The sequence below is a fragment of the Phalacrocorax aristotelis genome, chromosome 18, assembly GCF_949628215.1.
Source record: "Phalacrocorax aristotelis chromosome 18, bGulAri2.1, whole genome shotgun sequence".
In the NCBI taxonomy this organism is placed as follows: domain Eukaryota; kingdom Metazoa; phylum Chordata; class Aves; order Suliformes; family Phalacrocoracidae; genus Phalacrocorax; species Phalacrocorax aristotelis.
The window spans coordinates 7860308-7885252 of NC_134293.1; the positions used below are offsets into that span (position 1 = coordinate 7860308).

Sequence of the window (24945 nt, forward strand, 5' to 3'; positions counted from 1 at the left end):
TCATGCCCTGGTGCCGGGGAGTTTGAACCCTCCTGGGTGGCACTATGGGGATTAGGGTGGTGGGGACAGATGCCAGCAGCTGGCCCTGGCCTCATCCTGCAGCCTTTAGGAGTCTGTGGTGACATGGCACAACACTCACCCCAAGTCACCTTCCCTCCCTCTTGGCGAGGTGGCTGGGCGGTGGGCTGCCAGTGCTTGATGATTTGTGGGTAATTACTGCAGATAATGAAATATTTAACCATCATCTTTATTATCGGGGGTAGCGCTGAGCCAGGCAGGAAGCTGCTGCCGTTCGGGCAGGGCCATGCTGCCTTCGCTGATGGGTTCGGTCCTGGCATGAGCTGGCAGAGCCAAGCAGTCCCTGTGTAGTGGCTGATGGATGGAGGTTGAGGTGGTGACAGCCACAGTCCCTGAGCTGTCCCTTGCTGGTGTAGGGCTGCCCCTGTGCAGGACATCACTGGGGGTCTCCTTGGGGGACAGGGAGGGCACAGACCCAGCCTGGGGGATGTGGGCCCTTTCTGTCCCAGTGCCTTGTCCCCATTGTCACCAGAGATGTACGACTGGCTCCGTTTTCCACCCAAGGCTTTTGCCTGTAGCCCGGCTTTCCTATGGATAGCGGGAGGGGATTTGTGGGTGGTTTTTCTCTTCCTTTGTTTTCCTGCCCATGCTATGGATGAGGCAGGGTGGCTGGGATCAGCTCCCATGGTGGATATTGCTGATGGCTGAGGGGACATCAGGTTGCAGTGCGGGGTCCATCTCCAGGCCGGCTCCACCTGCCTGGCCCTGGGTGCAAGAGGGACATCTCCAACCTCATCCTTTTTATGGAGGCAGGGAGGGTTTCCTGGCAGAATCTGCGTGCCCCTCATACCATGCAGCCCTTACCTGCAGGTACCGTCCAGCTGCCAGTTAATCTCACATGTTCCTCCATCTACCTGCCCGGCTGTATATTCCCCATGCTTGCAGGGTTTCACAGCAATGAATTTACCCACTGCCAGGCTCAGGATAAAATTAATTCCCACTGGGGAAAAGCAAGCAGAGGCTGCTGTGGAAAGCAGCCTCTCCTTTCTGGAGCCTCTCGGTGGGTGAAGGTTTCCCAATGGGGAGATTCCCCCATTCCCAAATTTCCCTCCTGGTTTCTGGTTCCATGTCCTGACGGGAGAAAGAGGAAGAAGAGCACCCAAACCAGGTTTTTCTGCAGCATCTCTCCCATCTCTGGCCCTGGGACATGGTGAGGGGGTTGGGCTCAAGGGTCCCCTCCGGTCAGGGAGGGCTGAGCAGGGCAGCTCCTTGCTTTGGGGTGTCATGGGGCTCAAAATGTGGGTGCTGCCCAACCTGCTGCAGGCAAGGGGAGACTGAGGGACCCTCCGGTTGCTCTAACAGGACTGAGTATCCAGGGGGTGCAGAGCCCCAGCTGGGTCCTGCTCCAGCAGCGTCTCCCACTGCCTGCTCCTGTGTGCCTCTGGGAAATAAAGGCTGCTGGCTTCTCTCTACATGGTAATAATGGGGAAAAAAAAGAAAAAGAAAAAAAAAAGCCTTGTAATTAAGCAATCAGCTGCTGTCGTCCCCGGGCAGGCTCATCAGGAGATAAGTGAGTACGTGGGGCAGCCAGTGGCAGTGGGAAAGCCAGGAATGTCCCTTGGGGATGCTGCAGGGTGGGAGATGCCTTCCTGCCAGGCTGGGACCCCCACCATCCTGGGGAGGGGTCCGTCTGAGGCTTTCCCTCTCCTCAAACAGCAGAGAAATGCCCTTCAAGCCTCTTGTGAGCAATATGTACCCTGGTTCTGTCCCACCTGGCATGGCCATGGAAAGCTCTGAACTGCCTGGTGTCCCGCTGGAATGGCACAATGGGAGTGGCAAGCCCTCCCTGGGCTCAAAATGGTGTCAGTCCATGGTCTGTCTATCCTGCTTTCATGCCCATGCTTGACTGAGGGATCCCTCCTTCCCTGGGCCAGCGTTCGGCCCTGTCCTCCTTGGGCAGCATAAGTGAGACACCCCAGGCATCACAGGCAAGGGTTGGCTGCTTCCTACATAGGCAACGATGTGCAGGCAACACCGATCCTTGGAAAAGCCTCTCCAGCAGGGTACCTGGGATGGGAACAGCCCAGAAAAGTGGCTGCTGACAAAAGCTGCGTCTCTGAGCCCAAAGCCAGCTTGGAGAGCAAAGGAGGGTGCTCTGTCTTCACCCCCTATCATTTCTCCTTGTGCAGGACTTTGCAGGAGAAGCATTTGCAGGAGCTCCCAGTAAAGCCCAGGCAGCCTGGCTGCCACTGGTAATTAAGGAAGTGGATCTCCAGCGGGAGCATCTTGTGCTGGGGAGAGGGCTGGTGCTTTGGGCAGGGGAGCTGGAGCATCACAGGATGGGGAGACCAAGGAACAAATGCTCAGCTGTGCACTGAGGTCACTGAGACAGGGTTGTGTCTGTCTGGCTGATCCAGGAGATTTGGGAACACCTCCTCCCCCAGGCACAGGGACCATCAGCCAGAGCCTCAGCGTGACAGTGCTGCTTGGCAATGGTTGTGCTCTTCCGTGGGGTTATTTTTGGAGCCAGGTGAGGACACATTGACTGTGGTGGCTGAGGAAGGAGGCAGGGACATGTGAAGGTGAAGAGCAGGGAGAAGGCGGGCAGGCAACAGCGCAACACTGCTGCTTGGACAGGGGAGCAGCTGGTGGGGCGCCTCACCTCCCCTTGCAGCCAGTGCTAGGCCATTGCTGGAAGGCATCAGTGGGCATTTGCTGGCTGGCCTGGACATTGGGATCTCCCATGGCCGCGTCCACATGCAGTGGGGTATCCAAGGTCTTTGGGTCCATCCCCTTGCTGGCTGGGGACAGTGCCCAGGGGTGTCCCCAGAGGGCTGTGAGGGTGGATGCCTGTGCCAGCTCTGCACCTGCACTGGCTGACAGTGGGATCTGGGGTGCTCGGAGGAACCCCTGCCCACCTGTCCTGCTGTTACTGTATGGCTCTGGGTGCCACAGACCTGTGCTTTGCCAGGCTTTCCCCGGTATGAAGCTGGTGCAGAGCATCCTCCTCTTCCCATGAGCCAGCCCTCGCAGCATGGCAATGGGAATAGCCCCAGCCTTGCTTTGCAGATGGGGGAAATGAGGAGGGGTAGGAAGGGCGCTGGCAGAAGACCCAGCTATCTCAGTCACTGCCCTCACCAACCTGTGTGCCTGCACCTCTTTTGAGACAAATTCTGCCTTCAGGCCCTGGCGGGGTTCCCTCACCATCACAGAGTGAGAGAGAAGCTGGGGCAGGGACTGATCCCCAACTTTTTCTCTCTCTCACAGGTGTCTCTGGCGGCGAGGCCGCCTACGCTGGCATGGCTCTCTACAACAATGGGGCCGATGTGCCTCCGCCCCAGGAAGCCTCCAACGGCTTCTCGCAGCCTGGTGGCTCAGGTACGTGGCACAAAGGCGAGGAGGAGGTGCGGCTGGTGGAGCCCAGCCTGGTGAAGAAGGCTCACCGGGAAATCCTGGACCATGAGCGCAAGCGGCGGGTGGAGCTGAAGTGCATGGAGCTGCAGGAGATGATGGAGGAGCAGGGGTGAGTGTCAGGGGCTTGGGGCTGGGCTGGAGATGGACTTCGTGGCTTGGGATCCTTCTGACCCACTTGGCCCTCGTTGTCCCCCTTTTTCCTCCCTAAAAAAATTTTGCCCTTAACATGACAAATGTCCTCAGTTGGAAGTAAATCCACTTTTGAGTGTATGAGACAGCTTTGGGGTGGACTGGCGGGTTGGTTTGTGAAGCTGAACGCCTCCAAGAAATGAAGATCTAGGACTGCATCTGCACACATGTTGGAGGCTTGCTCCAGCCCCTCCATGTGGAAATTGGGGTCCCAGCTTGTTGTGCCGGGAAAGTGGAGGCAGGAATGAGGCAGCCATCAGCGCTGCCTGGCCCATGCCCTGCATGCCTGGGATGACAGATGGTCCTTCTCTGTCTCTCATGTTTGGTTGATGAAGGAGAGCTGGGGTTTAGTCCCAGGTGAGGCTGTTTTGGTGCTTCAGTTTGTCCAGCCTTCCTTCTCTCCCCCCAGTTTTGGGGTGAGAGGATCCCCCCTATCGTGCCATGCCCCTGGCTGTGTACCATGAGCTGCTCCACAGCCTTTGCTCTGCCCTGGTGAGGAAAAGGGCTGGGGGAAAGCCTGAGGGGCCAGAGACCATCCCTGCCCCAGTTGGCAGGAAGCCTGGGGGGCCAGTGAGGAGACCCCCATCCCTGCCGGACCCGTGGCCTTGCTGCCGGCTGCCCCATAGCTCTGGCACCAGCCAAACAGCCTGATCGCCCTGACAGCTCGCTAAAACCTGATGGATGGAGCAAATTCTTTGGCACACACGGGTAGACGGGGACTGGTATCAGCTGGGGAGAAGGAAAATGGATTGAGGGAAGGCTTCGCCAAGGCTTTCATTAAGAGCACAAGCGTGACCTAGAATTAAATTGTCTCACACAGACTGGAATAATGATTGTGCCTAATTTGTCGTTATGGAAATAAATAAGGCTGACCTGGCGCCTTGGGGAACCCAAAGCCTCCTGTCGGGTTGCCGTGCCCTACTAGGGATCTTACTACTAGTAGTATCATTACTGCGATGGGTAATAGCAATATTGCAATCGGTATTGTTGTTATTGCTATAATTGCCTTTGCTATTATTAAGGCTATTAATAAGGATGATGACGGTGATACACCAAGATGATAATATAATTACAGTAACAGTCTTGGTCAACCTGGTTAATCCTCTGCCTGCTCCTGCCCTCTGCACAGGGCTCTCTGGGGCAGGGTTGCATGAGAAGCGCTTTGCACCCCTGAGGTTCCTGCCTGGGCTGGGGAGAGTTATTGTCAAGGGCAGGGCCCCTGGGATGAATGGGTGTGACAGCAGAGGAGGTTTTGCGGGGATTTAAGTGCTCCCTTGCTTCCTTAAATGCGGATGGCTCCTCCCGCCTGCGCTGTACCCGGCTGCTGCTTGCTCAGGGCTGCCTGTGCCGTTATTCCCTGCCTGCAGCCTGGATTTCTTTTCCGGAAAAGAAGCGTCAGCAATTGTTCTTTCTTTCCCAAACCCATTCTATGTGTTAAATGCAAAACCAAAATCCCTCAAACAGCGTTATAAGCAACGCTGGGGGTGCAGGAGGGAAGGGGCTGGCGGGGTGCTCCTGCCTCCATCACAGGATTGCAATGTGCAAGCGGGGGGTCCTCACCTTGGCCTTGCTCCCCGCAGATTTGCTAACAGCCCAGCTGCGGTGGCCCATCTGTCACCTCCTGTTTGGCCTTGCATCCCCTCTCCAAGAGCATCGGCTGCATCCGTAATACACTGCATCAAACGCTTGTCTCCTCGGGCGGACATCTTCCTGCTGCTGCTGGCCGGCTGGTGCCCGTGGGGTGGCTGGGTCCAGCAGCTCTGTCCTCACGGGATGGCCACACTCTGCCTGGCTGGCTGCACTGGTGGTGAGGGTATGGTGCAGAGCACCATTTAGAGGTGCTGCCCTGTTTTCAGGGCCCTCCTGTGCCCAGGCAGGGTGCAAGGTGAGGGGGGAAGCAGCCAGAGCTCCCTCTGTGCTCAGTTAGCCGCCCTTCTCCTGCACAGGAGCCCTGGCTGGCTGGGGAACTAATGAGAGCCTTTCAGTGCAAATGAGCTCGTTAATATTAATTCCCCTCTTCTTGCTGCTCCCCTTCATGGGCACTGCAGGGGATGTGGGTGCTGCCACGTGCCACTCTGCACCCAGGGGCACCCAGGAGCACCCACGGTGCTGTGCAGGGCATCACCATCCCCCACACAGGCTCTGCAAGGTGCCAGCCTCAGGTACTGTGGGGCTCAGAAAGGCTGTGACACCCAGTTTTCTGGGCTCATTAGTGGCAATGCTGATGGGACGTGATGGCAAGGATGGGCTGCGAGCAGCCCCTGTAGACACTGTGGCTGAGGACAGGGATACACATGGACCCCATCCCCTTCCTTCCTGGAGCAGCAGGGTGGCGGTGACACAGGGTCTCTCTCCCTTTGCTGTGTCCCCAGGGATGGTGCAGAGGTCACCATGGGTCCCTCCACTGCATCCCTCCATTTTGATGTTTTTAGTCGAAGGGGATGATCAGCTGCCCTTGTGCAGCCACAGGATGCGGCACAGGACTGCCACCCATTCCTCCCCGGGGATGCTTTGGGGACAGCTGGTATGCTATGGTTTGCCGCGGCTGTTCTCAGATGCCAGGGACAAAGTGATTAGTGTCTCTCGTTAATAACCCTGCAGTGGCCTGAGTCAGCGTTCGGCATTAGCGCAGAGCTGGCTTGGCTGCTGGGGCCCCAGCGCAGCGCAGGGACAAGTGAGGGAGGCTCGCAATGGGACAGAGGCGCCCGGCGCGAACCCCAGCCTCACCAGCTGCCATGCCGCCCTGCCAAGGGGGTTTGGCAGCAATGTGCCCCAAAACCTGAGGCAGTGGGGGGGAATGGCAACCTCATGGTCATCCTCTTCCTTTACCCCTTCCTGGTGACCATTTTTCTGCCAAGCACTGCTGGAAGGGGCAGGCAGGAGAGAGGAGGGCATGGAGGGTGGTGGCAGGGGTCCAAGCGGAGGGACCTGCTCTCCTCCAGGCCCTGATGATGGTCACCATGCCATCTCTCCTTCTGACCGGCCTCTTGGGCCACATGTCACTCCCAAAGGTATGGAGGTCCTCAGCAGGTCCCTGGGGAGCTCAGTCTCTGGCCACTGCAGCCCTGACTGCATCTTTGCCCATTCAGGTACTCCGAAGAGGAGATCCGGCAGAAAGTGGGGACCTTTCGGCAAATGCTGATGGAGAAAGAAGGCGTGCTCACTAGGGAGGACCAGCACGGGCGCCAAATGTAAGTGAGGCAGCTCCGAGTCAGCCTGTCTGTGCATTCTGTCTGCCCCTCATCCCAGAGAGGCACATCCCAGATTGCCTCTGAGTATCGATGGATGGGTTGGTGGGTGAATGGGTGGGTGGACTGATACAGAGAAGGGGTATATATAGGGATGGTTGGTTGGATAGATGGATGGACATAGAGAGGTTATATAGGGTTCGAGAGAGGGATGGATGAGTGGATCATTAGTTGTTTGGTTGGGTGGTTGGTTGGATGATTGGTTGACGGCTGAGTGGATGGCTGGTTGGTTGATTCGTTGGTCGGTTGGTTAGTTGGAGGCAGGGTTTGCCTCACTGAAGCAGGTTCCTGCCTCTGGAGAGGTTAGAGGTTATCCTGCACTGGTCTTTTGGAGACCTCAGAGTACTGTACAGAGAGGCCAGCATTGCAATGCTGCTGTCACAGATGGTGAAACTGAAGCACAGAAGGTCACAATGCTTGACTCACCCCACCAGCCGGTGGCAGTGACCAAGCCGCATGTTTGCTGTGCCTCACCTCTGCCTGCTCCTGCCTCTTTGGGTCACCTCTCCTGCTCTCACTAGGGCTGTAATTGCAGCTTCTGCCTCCAGCCAGGCAGGGGCACCAATCTCCAGTCCTTGCTCATAACTCCATAGTGCAGAATAGTCCTTGTGTCTCCAGGTGTGAAGCTGGGTTAACTCAGCTTGGCTGGAGATAGTTTGGGAGGTTGGCTGCTGTTCTGTAACCCTGGTTATATTTGTGTTAGCAATAATCATCATTAATAATAGTAATGAAAAGTTGTGTTGCAAGGGGCCCAGGCTGCATAAGCAGGGCTCGAGCTTGCTTTTCACCTGGGTAGACCCAGAGCTTGCATCTCCATCAGGCTGGTATAACCCCAAGCAGCCCCATGGAGGAAGCTTCTCCAAGGGGCTCCTGCCCCATACCTCTGCATCCTAACCACTCCTCACGCTACCTGGTTCCCAGGGGCTGCTTCTGCCCTAGGAGGGCTTAGGGCTCAGGTTAGTTGTCCAAGGCAGCCCAGCTCCTGCTGGGGACATGCCACTCCCTCCTTCTGCCCCATGCAGGACTGTCCCTGGCCACCCAAGGGCCTGTCCTGGCTCAATGATGATTTATCTGTGCGATGCTTAATGGCCCAGGCAGCATGGCTGGCCCAGTGCACACCATCCATCAGCCTGGAAACCAGGTCACTTGGGACAGGAATAGATGCTGCAGGTTCACTGAATATTAATGCTTCATTAGGGTCAGGAAATCAGGACGAGGCAGGAGGCAGGGAAGCCACAGCAGCGGGGAGAACCTTCTTCCTACTGCTCTGCCGATGCTGGGCAGGGAGGGACATGGCTTGGCTGTGCCCAGCCTGGGATGGGGCGCACAGCCCTGGGGCAGCACGGAGCATTCAGGGTCCTCCAGGCAGGAAAAAACAAAGCATGGGGGAAAAAAACCCGGCATACCCAGGTCCCTGAGCATCAGGGCGAGATGTTAACAGGTAGCCTTTGACCATAGGGGCACAAATCATCTCCAGGGCATCTTCCTAGGCAGGCTTGTTAGGAATGGTGCTGTAACAAGCACATAGGGAAGACAAAGGTGTGTTAAGGTTACCCAAGCAGCCCTAGCTGTCACCTTAGTGGGCTTGTTTTTGCCATATGAAGGGTAATCATTAAAGATTAGCCCAGGGACTATAAATAATAGTGCTGAGCTGGAAGGACCAGTCTCAAAGCAAAGCATTGCTTGGAGGAGAGCAAAGCCTGAGGTGCTTGGAGGAGGCTGGTAGGAGTTGGGTCCAAAGGACATGGTTCCTTGTGCAGCAGGAACCTGAGCTGCCAAAGTCCCTGCCAAAGGATGTCCTGGGTGCAAAAGGTCTGCACTGGTTGAAGAGGCTGGACAAGGGAGTTAAATAAACTTTAAATAAAGAGCCTCAGCCCTTGCAGTGGCTGTGAGAATACTAAGCGAAACGTCTCATGGGTTGGTCCTGCTCCAGCACCTCTCTGGACTTTTACAGCTCTGTCTTTTGCTGCCAGAACTATGAATCTGAACCAGCTGCTCTTATTTCAAAGCAGATGCAAAAGCTTAGCATCATCTGCAAAGCTCCCCAGGGGAAACTGAGGCACCAAGCAGAGCTGTGACCACCTGAGTCCCCGGCTCGCTCTCTGTGCTCTTCCAGCTCCCATCTCTATGCATGCAAAACCCAGCGATACAGCCTGGTCTCCAGGGAGTAACTGCTTGATGGACAGGCTGGTGGGTTTGAAAACAAATGTGAGCATGTGCCGGACAGGGAGGGATAATTGGAGCAGCACAAGCCCGTCTTGAGCCGCTGAGCGCAGCTAATGGGTGAGAAGCTGGCAGCAGGCTCTGGCATGGAGCACTGCCTTCTTGTGGAGCAGAGAGTCCAACAGGGAATTATCCCTGCTCGCTCCTCTCTTCTCTTTCTCCCCCTTCCCATGGTTGGGTGGGTGGTTGAAAGGCCGTTCCTGCCCTTGGGGCATGGCCAAGGCAGGAGTCGCTTGGAGAGGACCCAGAAAGCGATGGCTGCAGCACAGAAAGGAGCCCATGATCCGCTTGAGTGGTCATCCATGGTCAGGAGGAGGATGCCTTGCATCTAGTTTTGGTCCAAACCATTTTTAATTGGGTTAAACGGCCCAGGGCCTGCCTGTGGCTCAGAATGCCAGCACATGCGTCTCTCAGATCTGCTATCTGGGGCTGGGAGCATCCCTTCACTTGGCCGGAGGTGCTGACAGGGCTGTCAAGGGACCAGTGCTGTGGGGGCTGCACTTCACCAGCAGCCCCGGCCTCATGCCTCTGGGCTAGGAAGGGTGGAGTAGCCCACATCAGGTTTCCAAAGGCAAATCTCCCTTGGGAAGCAAGCACCTGGGCTGGTGTGATGCTGGGCACCCTCCAGGCATGGCCCCATCTGCTACAGTACCCTCCAGATCACCTGGATGGCCGTGTCCCTCCTGGGGTGAGATGTCCGACATCCCCCAAGAACAAATGAGAGGGCCCTGGGGGTTTGGTGCTGCTCCTGGGGTTGATGGCCGAGGAGGACTGGAGAGGTGGGGGAGGCAGGGGGAGGCTGGGCAGAGTCTCCACTCCTGGGTCCCTCCTGCCTGCCTGGTCCAGCTGCCAGGCCCTGCCAAGCCCTGCCGGCAGCCCTGGTAGTCAATGGCAACCTCCCGCCAGGTTTCCATGGCAGCAGGAAAAATTAATGCTGACAAAGTCGCTCAGGAGGGAGAGGAGACCCCAGTGGCTTCAGGCCTGATGTCCCCCCATTCTGTCTCAGCTGGTCCAGAGGGCACATCACCCATCACCTGCCTGCAGCTCGGGTCCCGAGCCGGCGGCACAGTGCAGCACCAGCCTCAAAGCCCGGATCATCCTGGGCAGCCCCTGCTGGTGGGTGGATAATCCTCTGAGCCTCCTGCCAGCTCCTTGTGCCCTAATCCCGCCCTGCCGCCTACCTGGGCTGACCCCAGCCCCCCGCTTAGCCCTGGCACTTGGGTAGTGCCAGCCCGGCGGGGATTTACTGCAGGGACAGGAGCCCCAGGAAGACCCTGAGAAGACCCCCACCATACAGTGACACCACGGGGGTTTTTGGACCTCAGGTGATGTGACCAAGGTCCCCTGGGTATACTTTGGTGGAGGGGATGTCCCCCAGCTCCTGCAGCCGCACAGGGGCTACCCCAGGCTTCCCCCAGGAAGCTCCAGTGGGAAATGGGGAACGGGAAGCCCCAAATTAATCCTGTGCTGCCTCTTTTGACAGCGTGATAGAGAACCATCATGGGGCAGATGCTGAGGAGTACGTGGTGGAGTACCCTGACTACGGCGAGGGCTGCCTGCTGCAGTGTGACTGCTCGGCTGAGTGCTACCGCGAGGACAGCGGCCACCGCGAGTACAGGTCCGGCCGGAACTGCAGCAGGGCTTTTGGGGGTTGGCTGTGCACAGGGAGGGGATGTCTCCCTGCCTGCCAGGTCCCCACTGGGGGACACAGAGGCCAGGAGAACCCTGGACAGCCATCCCTTCTCCCCACGACCCTGTCTGCCTTCTCCTTGCAGGCTGAAAAGACGCTCAAGCAGCTCCACCTCTCCTCCGCCCAAGAAGAAAAAGAAAAAGAAATCGGGTCACCGCCGGAGCCGGTGAGTCCCTGGCTGTCCCTGCACTGTCCCCTCTCCCAGGAGTCTCACCCCTTCCCAAGGCTCTGGTGGGGCAAGTCCCCCCACTTTGGGGGCAGTGCACCCCCAAACGTGCCCTCAAGAGGTGCAATGCATCTGCACGCACCAGCTGTGCAACATGCACATGTGTGTGCACACACGCACAGCACCGTGGGACACACTGTCAGCCCACCCAGCTGCACACGCTGGTGGGACCTTGCCCGGTCTGTGCTGGGAAGGAGCTGGCTGCCGCAGGGCACAGCACCAAACAGGATTTGGCTCCCTGAAGGGTCTGGCTCTGTCCACCCGCTGGTCCCCTCCCCAGTTAATGCTGGCTGGCTGGGCAGGATGCTGTCCCTAATGTCCCTTTCTTTTCTGCCTTTCCCATGGCAGCAAAAAGAGGAAACCTGGCTCGGAGCGCAGGTGAGTGCCCACTGGGCTGGGTGGGCTGCGGGGTCCCCGCCAGGCATGTAGGGCCACTGGGCACAGGCTGGCCTCTGCCACCCACTGTCCCCCTCTGAAATCCCAGTGGGAATTGGCTACCCTGTCTGCTGCCTGAGGCTGTGTAGCCCACGAGGTGGCAATGGGACACAGCCGGATTCGGGCGCCCTGGCACCGAAGGCAGCCAGAGCCCTCCTGCTAATAGCCCCTTTCTATCCCGCACCCAAGTGACCCAGGAAATAATTGCTGTGCGATGTTGGTGGATGCCGTGGGTGGTCCAGGGAAAGCAGGGTGCTGGGGGGGGGGCAGGGTGGGACTCCCCTGGACCACAGGGATGGGGCTGGGAGATCCCTTGCTCCCCCCTCAAGGGCACCCACTTTCCCCCCCTCCCCAGCTGTGATAGCTCTTCACCCATCCGTAAGGAGAAGAAAAAGAAGACTGGAAAGAAACACAGACGTGACAGGTAGGATGGACACCACATCGGGCTGGGGACAGCGGGGCTGTTTGGGGACAGTGAGGCTGGTTGACGGCTGCCCAGGCCCTTGGGCTGGGGCGGGATGGAGGCATGGACAGGGACAGATGCTGATGACTCTTCATGGGGCCATTGCCTCCTGACAGCCACTGTCGTCTGCACCATCCAGCAGCCCATCTTGGGGCCACCCCCTGTGCCCTTGTCCCCATCCCCTGGGGCTGCCCAGCCATCACTGCCAGCTGGCTCAGCGTGCCTCCTTCATCTCTGCCTCCTCTTCATCCCTCAGGTCTGAGTCAGGGTCGCGGAAGAAGAGAAGACACAGGTGAGAGTGACGGCTGCCGGGAGCCACCCACTGCCACCAGCGCTGGCTGCCAGCTTCCCCTGTCCCCTGCCCTCCCGCTGCCCTGTCCCCTCTGCCCATGGGGATGGACCCCATGCCACCGAGCAGGGGCTGGACCTGTCGGGCATGGTGGGTGTGAGCATGGGCTGCCATCACCCACTGTCCGTCCGTCTGTCCATCCGTCCCTCGCCTGGTGAGTGTCCCCCTTGTCCCATGGATGGGCACCGCTGGGCATCTCCCACTCTTGGAGGTGGCACAGGGCGACTCTGGACACTTGCGTGGTCCCACACAGTCCCAAATGTTCCCTGAGGGAAGAAGGGGTGATGCCAGGCAGCCATGGCCAAGGCAAGCCCTGTCTGTGCCATGCTTTGTGGATGCCCTTGGCTGGCAACACTATTTTAGGGTGAAAGAAACAAAAAACAGGCAAAGGGTGCCCAGGTGGGCAGAGGGGCTCAGACGAGGCTGATGCAGGGTGAGGCGAGTGGAGGGGTGACAACAGGCCCCAGCCCTGTGGATGCTGAGCAGACCCAGTCCCCCCCATTCCCACTGCCACCCCCCCGCCTGGCCTTGCTGACCAGCACATGGCCCCCACGGTCCCCCCAAAAGCCAACCAGGACCCGCACTGTGGTTTGAAGCTTGGTGGAGCCCAGCTCCAGGCAGGTCCTCCCCATTGCTCCTCCTGCAGCCTTGGTGGCTCTGGAGGGGCCGGGGAAGCGCCCCCCAGGCACTGCCCCCACTCCAGTCTCTTCAGCTTGTGGCTCTTCCCGCAGGTCTCGGAGCCCCAAGAACAAACGGAAGGAGAAAAACAAAGAGCGCAAGAGGTGAGGGGCCGGGATGGTGGGGGAAGTGGGGTGGTGCGCCCCCCTGTGTGCATCCCCACAGCCACTCAGCCTGCCCCTCGGCCCCCCGGCCACCCTTTCTGCAGGTCCCGCAGCGAGTCCCCGGCCTGGCGCTCGCACCGGCGCAGCTCCTGCAGCTCCCACAGCGCCTCGCTCTCCTCCGACGACAGTGGCTCAAAATCCCCTGGCAGGTAGGAGCAGCCTGGGACCCCTACCCTCACTGCCAGAAGCCCCCCAGCCTCCGTTTCAGGGGGCAGGAAGGAAGGTGGCAGAGATGTCCCTGGGATGGGGACCCTTATGGGATGGAGGGCAGGGAGATGGGTGGCAAAGCTGTCCCCCATGATGGGGATCTTTGGGGGTGGAAGGTGGGGAGGCAGGTGGCAGGGATGTCCCTGGGATGGGGACCCTTGTGGGGTGGAGGGCATGGAGGTAGGTGGCAGAGCTGTCCACACGTTGGGGAACACTTGGGAATGGAGGGAAGGGAGGCAGGTGGCAGAGATATCCCTGGGATGTGGACCCCTGGGGGGATGAAGGGGAGCAGGATGGTGCTGTAGCATCTTGGGTGTGGTGGCTCCTGGGCACTGGGAACACAGTGCCCAGCCAGGTTTTCAGTTTTGAACTAGAGAAAGCACAAAACACCAATTTTCACCCTGTTCCCTGCGCTGGCAAACCATGCCCCACCATCTCCAGCCCTGCTGGAGCTGGGCGAAGGGCAATGCCATGCCAGGCTTGGGACAGGGGGATGCCAGCAGCTCACGGTGCGGTGCCCCGCAGGCTAAGCCCCAAGCGCCGGCAGGACGCCCCCAAGGGCAGCAGCGCCCGCTCCAGCCGCAGCCCGTCCTCCCCCTCGCCCTGCCGCTCGGCCTCGCCGCACCAGAACGGGCACAAGGGCAGCACCCAGAATGGCCGCCACAGCCACGGCGCCCCGCTCCCGGAGCCCTCGGATGTACGTAGGCTTTTCTTGGATCACTGTTCACTTCCCTCCCCTCCTCCCTCTGCAGGACCCCCCCACCCCGGCTCTCCTCTCCCCTCCTTCCCCACTCACTCGGCTGCCCCCTTGCCCAGCTGGGGCACACGGGGAGATGTGGGGTGCAGGCTGCATCCCCCAGCACCCATCAGCCTTCTGCTGGCTGTGTGCACTCTCCCTGGGGGAGCCAGCCCATCACTTTGGGGCAGGTATTGGGGCAGCCGACGGGCCACCCCACTCCGCCCCCCCGCAAAGCCACACGTTAATCTGCAAGCCAGCATCACTGCTGGGCTCAGCACCTCCCTGGGAGAGGATTGAGGCCAAAGAGCCAAGAAATGGGTAAAGCTGGAAAAGTCTTGCTTCCATGCCAGCCCCAACCCTCCCCAGTGCCAAGGTGCCGACACCAACGCTCAGGACCCCTGCACCCAGTTTGTGCCCAGTCTGGGGACTGGGGTTAGTCTAGGCTAGGGTTTGGAGTGGGTTTGGTGCTGGGTGCTCAGGCTTTAGGCACTCAGGGTCCCCACAGTGGGTGACATCAGAGCTAGGTGTCTCCAGCTCTGCCTCAGCATCCCCGGGGTCCTGATGAATCCTGGGGGGGCTGCTCCCACACTGAGTGGGGCAAAGCTCTAACTCAGTGGGACCAGGGGGCCAGCCCCAGTTTAACCAGTGCCGGGGTGGCAAGGAGCCTGCTGCAGCTAGCAGGGGTTGGACACAGGGCTGAGCAAAGGCAGCGCACTGGGGGACCCCCCCCTGAGAGACACACAGGTCCCCACTCACCCCAGGGGACTTTATTCCCATGGGCAAGGTGCTGCAGGGATGATCCCGGGCTGGCAACACCCAATGCTGCCACCCCAGCACTTGCAGGGCCGGGGGACCCCAGGAAATGGGGCCAGGAGCCCCCCACCTGATATTCACGTTCCCTTCGCCCTCCCTGGCTACCCATCCCCAACCCAGCACCCCCCAGCAGCACCCAGCACCCTGCCCACCTCTCGGGGCAACTCTCTGCTTTCTTCTTTCCTGTGGTTTCGGCTGGGGCGTGGGGGGTTCGGGTGCTGAGCACCCACCCAGGCACCCGCCTTGCCCCGCTCTGCCCCTGCCACCACCCCCAGCACCCAGCATCGCCCAGGCCGCCGAGCTCCCACAGCTCCCCGGCACCAGTGGGACTTTTCTCCGACAACTTTCTCTCTCTTTCTCTCTCTCTCTTCTTTCTCTCTCTGGTTTCTATTTTTTATTTTTTTTTCTTTTTAATCCCATCTGTGTTTTTCTTTAGCCTCCCATTTGAAAAAAACCCAAACGGTAATATACACTTCCATTTCTTGCTCAGCAGAAGCAGGGATGAGGGGGAGGGAAGGGCAATGAAACGTGCTTTTTTTTCCCCTCCTTGTTTTGGTTTCCTTTCTCATTATTTCTTTTCTTTTCCCTTGTGATGTACAGAAATGCAAACAATATATATTTCTCTTTTTTTCCCCACCCCGTCGTCGTCGTGTTGTTCTAGAATTTTTTGCTTTTGTGTGTGTTAATGTGGAGAAGGAAAAAAAAAAAAAAGCAGATGTGTTTTCTAAATATTTACAACCGCTGAACATTGTATTTCCATTTTCTATATTTTGAAGAAGGAATTTAAAAGGGAAGATACCCGAGCAGCTCTACACCGCAAAGGTAGCAGGCTCACTTCGTATCGTGGAGCACATTGCCCTTTGCCTCCTTGAATTGGCTACTGCCCCGTCGCCTCGGCTGGCGGACGGATCCTGCTGCTGTGGGGGTGGTTTTCCTCCACGGTGCAGGATGAGGCCATCAGGTGCTGGGTGATCCACCCCCCTGAACCGAGCACCTTGTGTCCATCCCGCACCCGGGTGCCCGCCTCCTGCATCCCGGCAGGGTGGCTGCTGAGCATCCTTGGTACCCGCCCCCCCGCCTCCTGCAGACCCCCCAAAATCTCTGGTCTTAGCCCATCCCCTGGGTGAGCTGTGCCCCCCCCCAGCACCCCTAGAGCTGCAGGGAGGAAGGGGTGCCCCAGGGTGCTGCGTGGCGTTGCCTTCCCTTTTAAATACCCGGTCCTGTCTCCATCCATCCCTGCTGCCTTCCCCAGCCTTCCTCCCAGGTCTCGCCTCCTCCTCGCCCACACACACCCTCCGGCCCCTCTTTCTCTCCAATTCTCTTTGGGCCAACACAACCCAACAACCCTCGCCGTGTCCCACCTCCATCCATCGCCTTCCCTGCATGTTATCCGGGACTTTGCCATGTTATATAGCGACTTTTTAAGACCGAAACGCAGCCGGGTTACAGACACCAGCCAGCAAAGCCTGCCCGTGGCCGCCCCGCTCGGCGGCTGGCCACAGCCTATCCATTTAAAAAAAGAAAAATTAAAAAAAAAAAAAAGCTAACGAGACCAATTTTAAAATAATTAAGAAAAATCTAAGCAAAGCAAACGGGATTAGCCGAGGGGTCTGGATCGCCGTACTAAAGAGTCCTTGTCTTTTTCCCATTCTGCCCTCCAAATGTGGAGATTATTGTTTTCTTTTTTTATTATCGCATTCCTGTCACTGCCAATTGCGAAGGTAGGTATTTCGTCCACCTCTGCACGTTCACTTCTGCAGATGAGCCTGTTGAAAAGCACCGTAGCTTGATTTAATGTTATTTTCTCTTTCTTTCTGACTTTCTTTCTCTTTCTTTCTCGCTCTCCTTCTCTGTCTCTCTTTCATTTTGTCTCTTTTTGGTGGCTATATATCATTTTTTTTATTTGTATGGTTTTCCCCAGTTAGCTGCAAAGCCATGCTCTTCTCTTACATTCTATATTTATTTTCTTTTGCCCTGTCCACGTAATATTTTTTCTTTCTTCCCCCCTTTTCTCTTCCCTGTCTCCTCGTGCCGTCGGTAGAATGCATTTCTGTGTCTTTCAGCCCTCCAACTTTGTGTTCGTTTCCATCCAGGGGCCGAGCACGGCTGCTCCATTTGAGTCACCCCTTAGGGCCGGGTAACGAAGGCGAACATAATTAATTAGTGAGAAATAGGGGCAGTGGCCAGAGCCCAGGGGTGGGAGCAGCAGCACATCCTGGGCACAGGGGGTTTCAGGGTGGATGGATGGGGCAAGAAATGAGAAATCTGGGGAGATGTGTGGGTTTAGCCCCTCCTCCGGCCATGGTGGAGAAAAAAAAAACCAACCCGGGAAAATACTGGGGGCTTGCAATGGGGAAAGCTTGAAATCTGCCTCCCTGGAGAGAGGCAGGTCCGGGCTGTCACGGTCCCCGAGGGGCAGGGGACAGTGTCCCAACCCCGGCCGCCCCATCCCCGCAAGCCCCCAGTGTGTGTTTTCCCTTCTGGGCTGGGCCTTTGCTGATTTGGATTTATTTGGGATGCTTTTCCTTTTGTTTCCTTCCTGCACATCTGGGCAGGAGACCCCTCCGCCCCTGCCCCAGGGTTTGGGTGGGAACCCCGCACCCCGAGCCCGTGCCATGGCCAGCTGGCACCGAAATGCTGCCCTGGGAAAGAGGAAACCCCTCTCTCTTCTTCTTCTTCTTCTTCTTCTTCTTCCTCTTCATCTCTGCTTTTATTTTTCCCTTCCTGGATGTGGGGCTGGGCATGGGCTCAGCTGAACCCCACTTCCAGGGCTGCTGTGTCCCCTTGGAGGGGTCTGTGTCCCCCAGCGCCTGCGGGGCAGCTTGTGCCGTGGGCAGGACTGGCCATCGCTGCCAGCCTCCCCCTCGCTGGAGCAACTGCAACAGCAGCAGGCTGTTAAAAAAAGACCCCCAAATACCCCTATTTTGGCTCCAGCAGGCTGGTGCGCGGCTGGAGGGGTTGGCTTATCCGTGGGGACAAGGAGGTGACGGGGAGCATGCCACTGGTTGGGTGCGGAGCGGCGTGTGCGATCCCCCGCCTCGGGATGCTCGTGGACGCGGTGGCCTTGCGTCCTTTTTGCAGCACCTTTGTGGTGGCTTCTCTTTTGGGAGATAAAAGTGGCATTTAGGAGATGGCACGTGGGCAGAGAGAACCTCATCCTCCGGGATTAACTGAAATGCATCTGGGGTGATGGGCTGGCAGGGAATTGGGGTCACCAGCCCCCCAGGTTAGCCCTGGGCATGGTGACACAATCCCGGCAGTGCCCCAATCCCCCCGAACCCTGTTAGATCCCCTCGGCTGGGCTCAGCACCGCCCTGCGCAGGATTTACCCCTCCAGGGATGCTCAGGGACCCACGCAAGGCTGCAGCTGGGGCAAGGAGACCCCCAAAGTCCCCCGAGCTGGGGTTTGCTGGCTTGGTCGTGGCCAGTGGTGCAGGAGCCATTTCCACCCATCTTTTTGGTCCAGTAGTATTTGTAAAGATGGGGGAAAAACCCAGGGAGCGGCTGTGGCTCAGAGTGCAGATATTTGGAAGCCGCTGCATGCTGGACCCCGGGGCCAGGCAAAAGCCCCCCGGCTCTCGGTGGGAGCCCGGCATGGGGCCTTGGCTGCAGCGGTGGCCCAGGGTCGCCCCCCACCCCCGTAGGAGAAGTGAGTTGGTTTGTTTTATTTCTCTTCTCTCTGGCTCTGTCTCTGTCTCTCCTCCTTCTCTCGCTCTTTCTTTCTCTCTTGCATTTTTGTGAATCTAATGATGCACTTATATTGCCCCGCTTTTCCCTTCTCTTCATACCTTACCTACTAAAGGAGGAAATGCCACTTTTTTGGTAAGTGGATGTTAACCAAGAGGGACTTAAAAAAAAAAAAAAAAGCATATAATGGAAAAAAAAAAGGAAGCAGAAAGCAAAGTCTGTGTTGAGTGCTGATGAGGACTTAGCAGTTCCCTGCAGAGTCACAGCTAACAGCTCAATGCGTGTCCCAGGAAGAGCTCAGAGACATTCGTTTATCTCAGTAACGAGGACATTTGTGAAGTTTTGCTTTGTATTTTTAATTTTAATTTTATTTTATTTGGATGGTTTTTCTTCTTTCTTTTTTTGATTTCTTTTTGCCTTCTCGCCCCTGCCCCCCCACCTCCCTGCCTTGCCCTCCATTGTCGCTCTGTGCCGTCCTCCTCGTTTCTTGATTTGTTTTAAGCCGAAAGCCGTACTATCTATAAAAACTACACATATCTGAACATATATCTCTCTCTATATGTGCATGCCTCTGTGTGAGCAGAACCCCACCCCCCACCCCCATCACCTCCAGCCCTCTTTGGTTTGACTCCTTCTCCTCGGCTCAGTCTGATTTACCCTCCCCACCTCCCCACCTTCCCCCCTCTCATCTTTTCTTTTCCCCCCCCATTTTCCTCCCTTCGTTTGGGTTTTACCCCCCCTTTTCCCTCCCCCTTTCTTAGGCGGGGTGGGGGGCACCGGGGTTTGCTTTATCCCCACTCCAGGTGTTTTGGGGGGAGGTTGTTTCTTTTCCTTCGAGCTCTCCCTCCCTGACGACTTGGGGGTTTCTTGTTTGGTTGGTTTTTTTTCTTTCCTTCTGCTCCCATGCCACCCCTTCCTTTGGGTTTTTTAAAATTTTAATTTAAATTTTTTTTTGGCGTTTTGCATGCGGAGGTTTGCATGACCCACGTTGTTGAGGGCGAGAGGAAGGTGCAGGGTAGCGTCTGTGTAGCCTGCCTTATGCGATGTGCGTTGACGTTGTGAACCGCGCCCCCGGCCCGGCGCCCCCCATTAAAATCCCCTTTCTCCTTTCTTCTCTTCTTCCCCCCCACTCCACCTTTCCCCCCTTCTCTCTCTCTCCCCCCTTGCCAGAGGCCGGCCTCGGCGTCACCCTCTCCGCGGGCTCACGGCAGGACGGAGCCGCCGTCCCCCCGTGCCCGGGGGGGCCGACACGGTGCCCGCAGCCCTCGGTCGCCCACGCCGGAGCGGGCCAAGCACGGCCACCGGCATCGCTCCCGCAGCGCCTCGCCGCCGCCCCGCCACCGCGGCCAGAGCAAGGGATGGCCCCAGGCCCCTCGGGAGCCCCCGCCGCCGCTGCTCAGCCCTGCCGGCTACAGCAGCGATTCGGAGGGCTCGGCGGGCTCCCACCCCTACCACCCGCCGCTCGGCCCCGACAGGAACCATGGCGCCCATGCCAAGAAGTAAGGGGGTCCCCAGCATGGGGTCATGCCGTCCTTGCTGGGACATGGGAGATGACCAAGCCTGGCCTCTGATATTTGGGGTGCAGCCCCATGCGGGCACCCCAGTTCCGTCCACGCAAAGCTCTGGGGGCAAAGCTGGGGAGCAGGGTGGGGTTGGGATGCTCAAAGGATAGGGATGGGGATAGGGAAGGGACCAAGGATGGGTTTGGGGTTGGAAGAGCTGCAGTGGGTCAGTGCTGGGGCACTGCGGGAAGGGTGATCCCTGTGAAGGCTTGTCCCAGCACAAAGGGCAGTGCCTGAATGGCTGCATGGGATTACAGTGTCCTGCGGGGTGCAGGAACCCAAGCGGGCAAGCATCCCATGCTTTATAATGAGGAACGCAGCCCAGCCAAAAACTGGGGTCATGTAGGTGCACCCACTGCTCCCCCATGGGAACCCGGGGTCCCCAGCTTCCGTGGGGACACCCCGCCAGCTGTGGCAGGCAAGATGTGAGGAGGCGCTGGGGTCTGCCTTCGCAGGGTGAAGGAGAGGCACCACCGGGGCCGGCCCAACAGCAGCTCGGAGTCATCGGCCAAGCACTCCCGGCACGCCTCAGAGCGGAGGAAGAGCCCATCACCCAGCCCCGGCCAGCGCAGCAGCTCCTGGAGCTCCAGCGGCTCCCTCTCCAAGTCCCGCTCCCGCTCCCGGGAAAAGAGAGTGGGACGCAGCCGCTCCCGCTCACCCTCACCGAAAAAACCCGCCAGCAGGTCAGACCCTGGGGAGGCTTCATCGTGGGGGGGTGCAGGCACCAGCGATGGGCTCAGAGAGCATCGGTGGCTCAGAGTGGTCCCAGCTCCCCCGGGGCTTGAGGAGGGGGTTGCTGTCCCCAGTGACACTGGAAGTGCCATCCCCGGGTGAGGGTGTCACCCCTGTGGGGAGCTGCTGTGCGTGGGCTGTCCCTGCGTCCCACCCGGGACCCCAGCCTGCACCCCTGACACTCTTCCTGCTCGTGGTGTAGAGAGAAGGACAACGAGCCTCGAACACGCCACAGTGACCCCGATCCCGCCCGCGCCCGGCGCCGCTCCAGGAGCTACTCCCCCATCAGGAAGAGGAGACGTGACTCCCCCAGCTTCATGGAGCCCAGGAGGATCACGAGGTGGGTCCCGGCATGGGGCAAAGCCTCTCCTGTGGCCGCTGGCACAGCCCAGGGCTGAGCAATGCCACCAGCCAGCCCCAAGGGATGCGTGCATCGTGTGGGTGGATGGATGGATGGATGGATGGATGGATGGATGGATGGATGGATGGATGGATGGACAGACGGATGAGCAACTCAGAGGATAGATAACTGTGAGGATGACCAGCTGGGTGAATCAGCTGGCCCAGACAGATGGATAACCAGACTGCCTCCAATATTACAACCTTCTCATCTCTTCCTATTTTGAGGCATGAAAATAAGAATTCATTTTAATCTCCCTGTGTATATTCCAGCAAGACATACGGCCGTGAGCGTGTCTCTCCCCTGCCCTCCAAAAGCCGGTTTCTCCTCCTTGACATCCTATTGACTCAGGATCCTGGGCTGTAAGACAGGCAATATTTAGTGCCAGACGAAACACTGTGTGCATATATAGTACCTCGTTAGCATGCAGCACTGGCGCAGTACCAGTGGCGAGCTGAGATTACCTCGTTCCTGACCTATTTGTCTCTTCCGTTATCAACTGGGAGATTGGGACCGTGGGGTGGAGGAGGCTGGATTTTCAGAAATCAGCTCTGGCTCACTGTGGGAGGGGGTTTTGTTTTGTCTGGGCTGGACTGAAGTTGTGAGGAGGGAGGACAGGAGAAATACTGCTCGTATGGTGGGTTAGAGCTCCCTGCAGCCCTCCCTGATAGATGTCCTATAAAGAACATGGGCTGGGAAAGCTGCTCCCAGCCCAGAGGAAGGTTTCCTAGCCTGGGTACCACCGGCTGGTTTTGCATCCCTCCTGCTCCATCCCTGAGCTGGATTTTGCCAGGATGTCCCCGGGAAGGTGGCAGGGCCCAGCTGGAGGACACAATCCACGGCCCCTGTGGGGACTGTGCCCCATCCCTGTCACCCAGCCCTGGGATGGATGGGGACAGCAGACCCAGCCCTGCTCGGAGAAGAGTTGTTTCTGTGAGACTTGGAGGATGCTGTGGGGAGGGAACACCCCCAGCCCCACTCACCTGCCCTGTAGCCAAGTGAGAAGCTGCAGGGCCTTTCCTTGCCCTCCTGCCCTGTCCCCAGTCCCCATCACCCCCCACCACCCTGGGGTCCGTCACCGTGTGGTCCTGCCTCAGTGATGCCAACTTCTCCTTTTCCATTTCATCCGAAGGTCCCTCTTGGAGAGCATCGCCGCCAGCCTGGCTCCCAGGGTAACCTCCCCCCTTCCTCCTCCTCCTCTTCCGCCTGGACCCCTCTGTCTCTCCTCACACCCTAGGATGCCTTCGGCACCCAGCCGCCTCTGGGCCATGCCTATATCTCTCTTTGGTCCCACTAACCCTGGGCCAGGGCAAGAGGCAAAGGGGCCGGCTCTGACACCGGCTCCAGATGTTGCTGCCCCCCCATGCCCCCCCATACCCGCTGCCCCCGTGCTCCCCACATCCCTCCTTATCCTCAGGCACTGGCGGGCTGTGCTCGCCTCCCACTAATCCCGAACATCTCTTTTTCAGCAGCTTTCAGTCTTTGGTGTCTGGGAAACACAAAAGCCACATTAACCTGCTCACTTTCTGCCCTCGGTGCTGCCTAATCCAGGACTAACACCCCGGGGGGGGCTGGGGAGGATGAAGGGGATGGAGGGTGAGGGGTGATGCTGGGTGGCCACATCCTGACACCATGCAGTTGGTCTAAGCCTGGCGGCCCTGCAGGGATGCTCAGTCGTGCCGGGGAGCTGGTGCTGGTCCCCCTCCCTGAGCTGCCACCAGGGTCCTGACTCAGTTTCCCTTTTCCATTTGCAGCGCTCGCAAGCGTCCCATCCCCTACTACCGCCCCAGCCCCTCGTCCTCCAGCTCACTGAGCACCTACTCCTACAGCCGCAGCCGCAGCCGCAGCTACGACAGCTACAGCACCAGCCGCAGCCGCAGCCGGACTCGCAGCCCCCACAGCCGCTCCCGCAGCCCCAGCCGCAGCCCCAGCTACAACAGCCGCAGCAGCTCGGAGAGTGCCGGCTTCTGACCCCACCCTGGCACCCGGCCGCAGCCCCCTGCCATCCCGGCCATGCCCCCCCACCCCGATGCCGCCTGCACGCCCGGGGGGACCGGGGACCACCGGGGAGGTGGAAAAGAGCCGGGGGCTGCTAAGGATGGACCTGGCGGCGGGGGAGATTGGGCCAAAAACTCAAATGGGTCCTTGTATTGCCCTGGGAGGGGGTGATTCTCCCCTCCCTGGGGTGTTTTGGGTGTCGGGGTGGGGTGGGGGGAATATCTTTTTATTTCTGCAAGCACCGGGGTGGGGTGGGGTGGGGTGGGCGAGCACAGAGCGAGGGAACAAATTGCTCAGCAGAGACCTTGCGGTGAGTGGGCAGGGGTGGCTGGGGATCCCAGGGACACCCCCATGCTTTTTTGGGTTGGTTTGGCATTTTTTAGCACAAGTGTATCCTTGGGGAGGGGGGTGAGTGGACCGGAGGGGGCTTCTCCAGCCCAGGCTTGGCCAGCAGAGGCAAGCCCCTGCTTTCCCCCGGTGGAGGAATCACCATGTACCCACGGTGTCCTGGAGGACAGGGGCACCACAATCCATTTTGGGCCCCCCCCCAGCCCAAGCACACACTGAGCCACAGGTGAACAAAATCCAGCACACAGCAGCACCCTGCACATCCTTTCCCGAGCAGGGAGCTCCGGGGGGGGGGCCGCCTCTGTGGGTTAACGCTGCTCATCCCGGCTCAGGAGCTGGCCCCGGCACCCATCCATCTCACCCACTTTTGGGGGTGGGTGAGCTGTCACCCCCAGGGGGAGGGAGCTGCAGGGATGAGGGCTGGGCTGGGGATTTTCCACCCCTGGTGCCACATCCAGCCATGCTCTGGCTTCGGCATGTCAGACTCCACCTTTGGGCTCGCAGCCCCCGGCCACCTCCCATTCTGGGGCTGAGCGGCAGCTTTTTAAACTTAGTTACACAAAGAGAGAGTCAGGAGGGTCCAGGGCTTTGCTGGCAGCAGGCAATCAGGAGTTTACTGATTTCCTAAAAAAAAGCCCCCCCGGACACTGAGGACGGTCCTGGCCCCCTGGGGCTGTTGGTGTTTAATCTGCGCCGGCCCCATGTTTTCCAGCCGGCTGGAGCGGGACGATGGGGATGAGCCTCCCTGGGTGGGAGAGCAGCTGCCCAGATTAACCTGCTGCCCCTGGATGAAAAGCCGGGCTTTGGCAGTCCCGCTTGACACTGGTTTCCAGCCAGCTGGGATCAGGGAGGGGGGATCCTTTGGACTCCAGCTCGGACAGTAATGAACCAGAGGTATGGGAGGGCAGAGGTGCGAGTGGAGGGACGCTCCAGGGTTGTCTCCCAAACTGGGCATGTCAAGGAACCGGGCTCAGCTGCAGGCTGAGGATTCACCAGCCTTTGGAGAAACATCTCTGGGAGCTGGGCCATGTTGGGTGCCAGCCCCTGGGTTTGCCACCCACCCGTGCTCCACTGGCAAAGCCACCAGTCGCCCTCTGCGGTGCCCGGGCAAGCGGAGCGGTTAGAAATGGGGTGACCAGGTAAGGAGGGGACACGCTCGCGGCTCCCCATGGCTCAGCTTGTCCCCATGTGCCAGCCCCAGGCATGGTGGCAGCTCTGGATGTGTCTGTGGCAGGAGGAGGAGGAGACTAAGGGTTCTGTCCCCCCAAGCCTGGGGAGATGAAGGGCACAAGTGCCCCCAGAATCTCTATGAACCCCTGAGCCATGTGCTCCAAAAACCATCCCACTCCTCTCCAGCCACTG

At 58.8% G+C, this 24945-nt stretch overlaps 1 protein-coding gene across 1 annotated transcript; it reads left to right on the forward strand.

Annotated features, from left to right (window-relative positions):
- The first annotated feature begins 3291 nt into the window (after window positions 1-3291).
- On the forward strand, window positions 3292-23358 carry SRRM3 (serine/arginine repetitive matrix 3). Its single transcript, XM_075113317.1, has 14 exons — window positions 3292-3541; window positions 6711-6812; window positions 10576-10710; window positions 10868-10948; window positions 11357-11386; window positions 11799-11867; window positions 12163-12198; window positions 12987-13037; window positions 13142-13246; window positions 13830-14001; window positions 19714-20042; window positions 20561-20788; window positions 21040-21177; window positions 22992-23358. Exons 1-14 carry the CDS (start codon window positions 3318-3320, stop codon window positions 23206-23208), a joined length of 1917 nt encoding a protein of 638 aa, XP_074969418.1. The 5' UTR covers window positions 3292-3317; the 3' UTR covers window positions 23209-23358.
- The last annotated feature ends 1587 nt before the right edge of the window (window positions 23359-24945 follow it).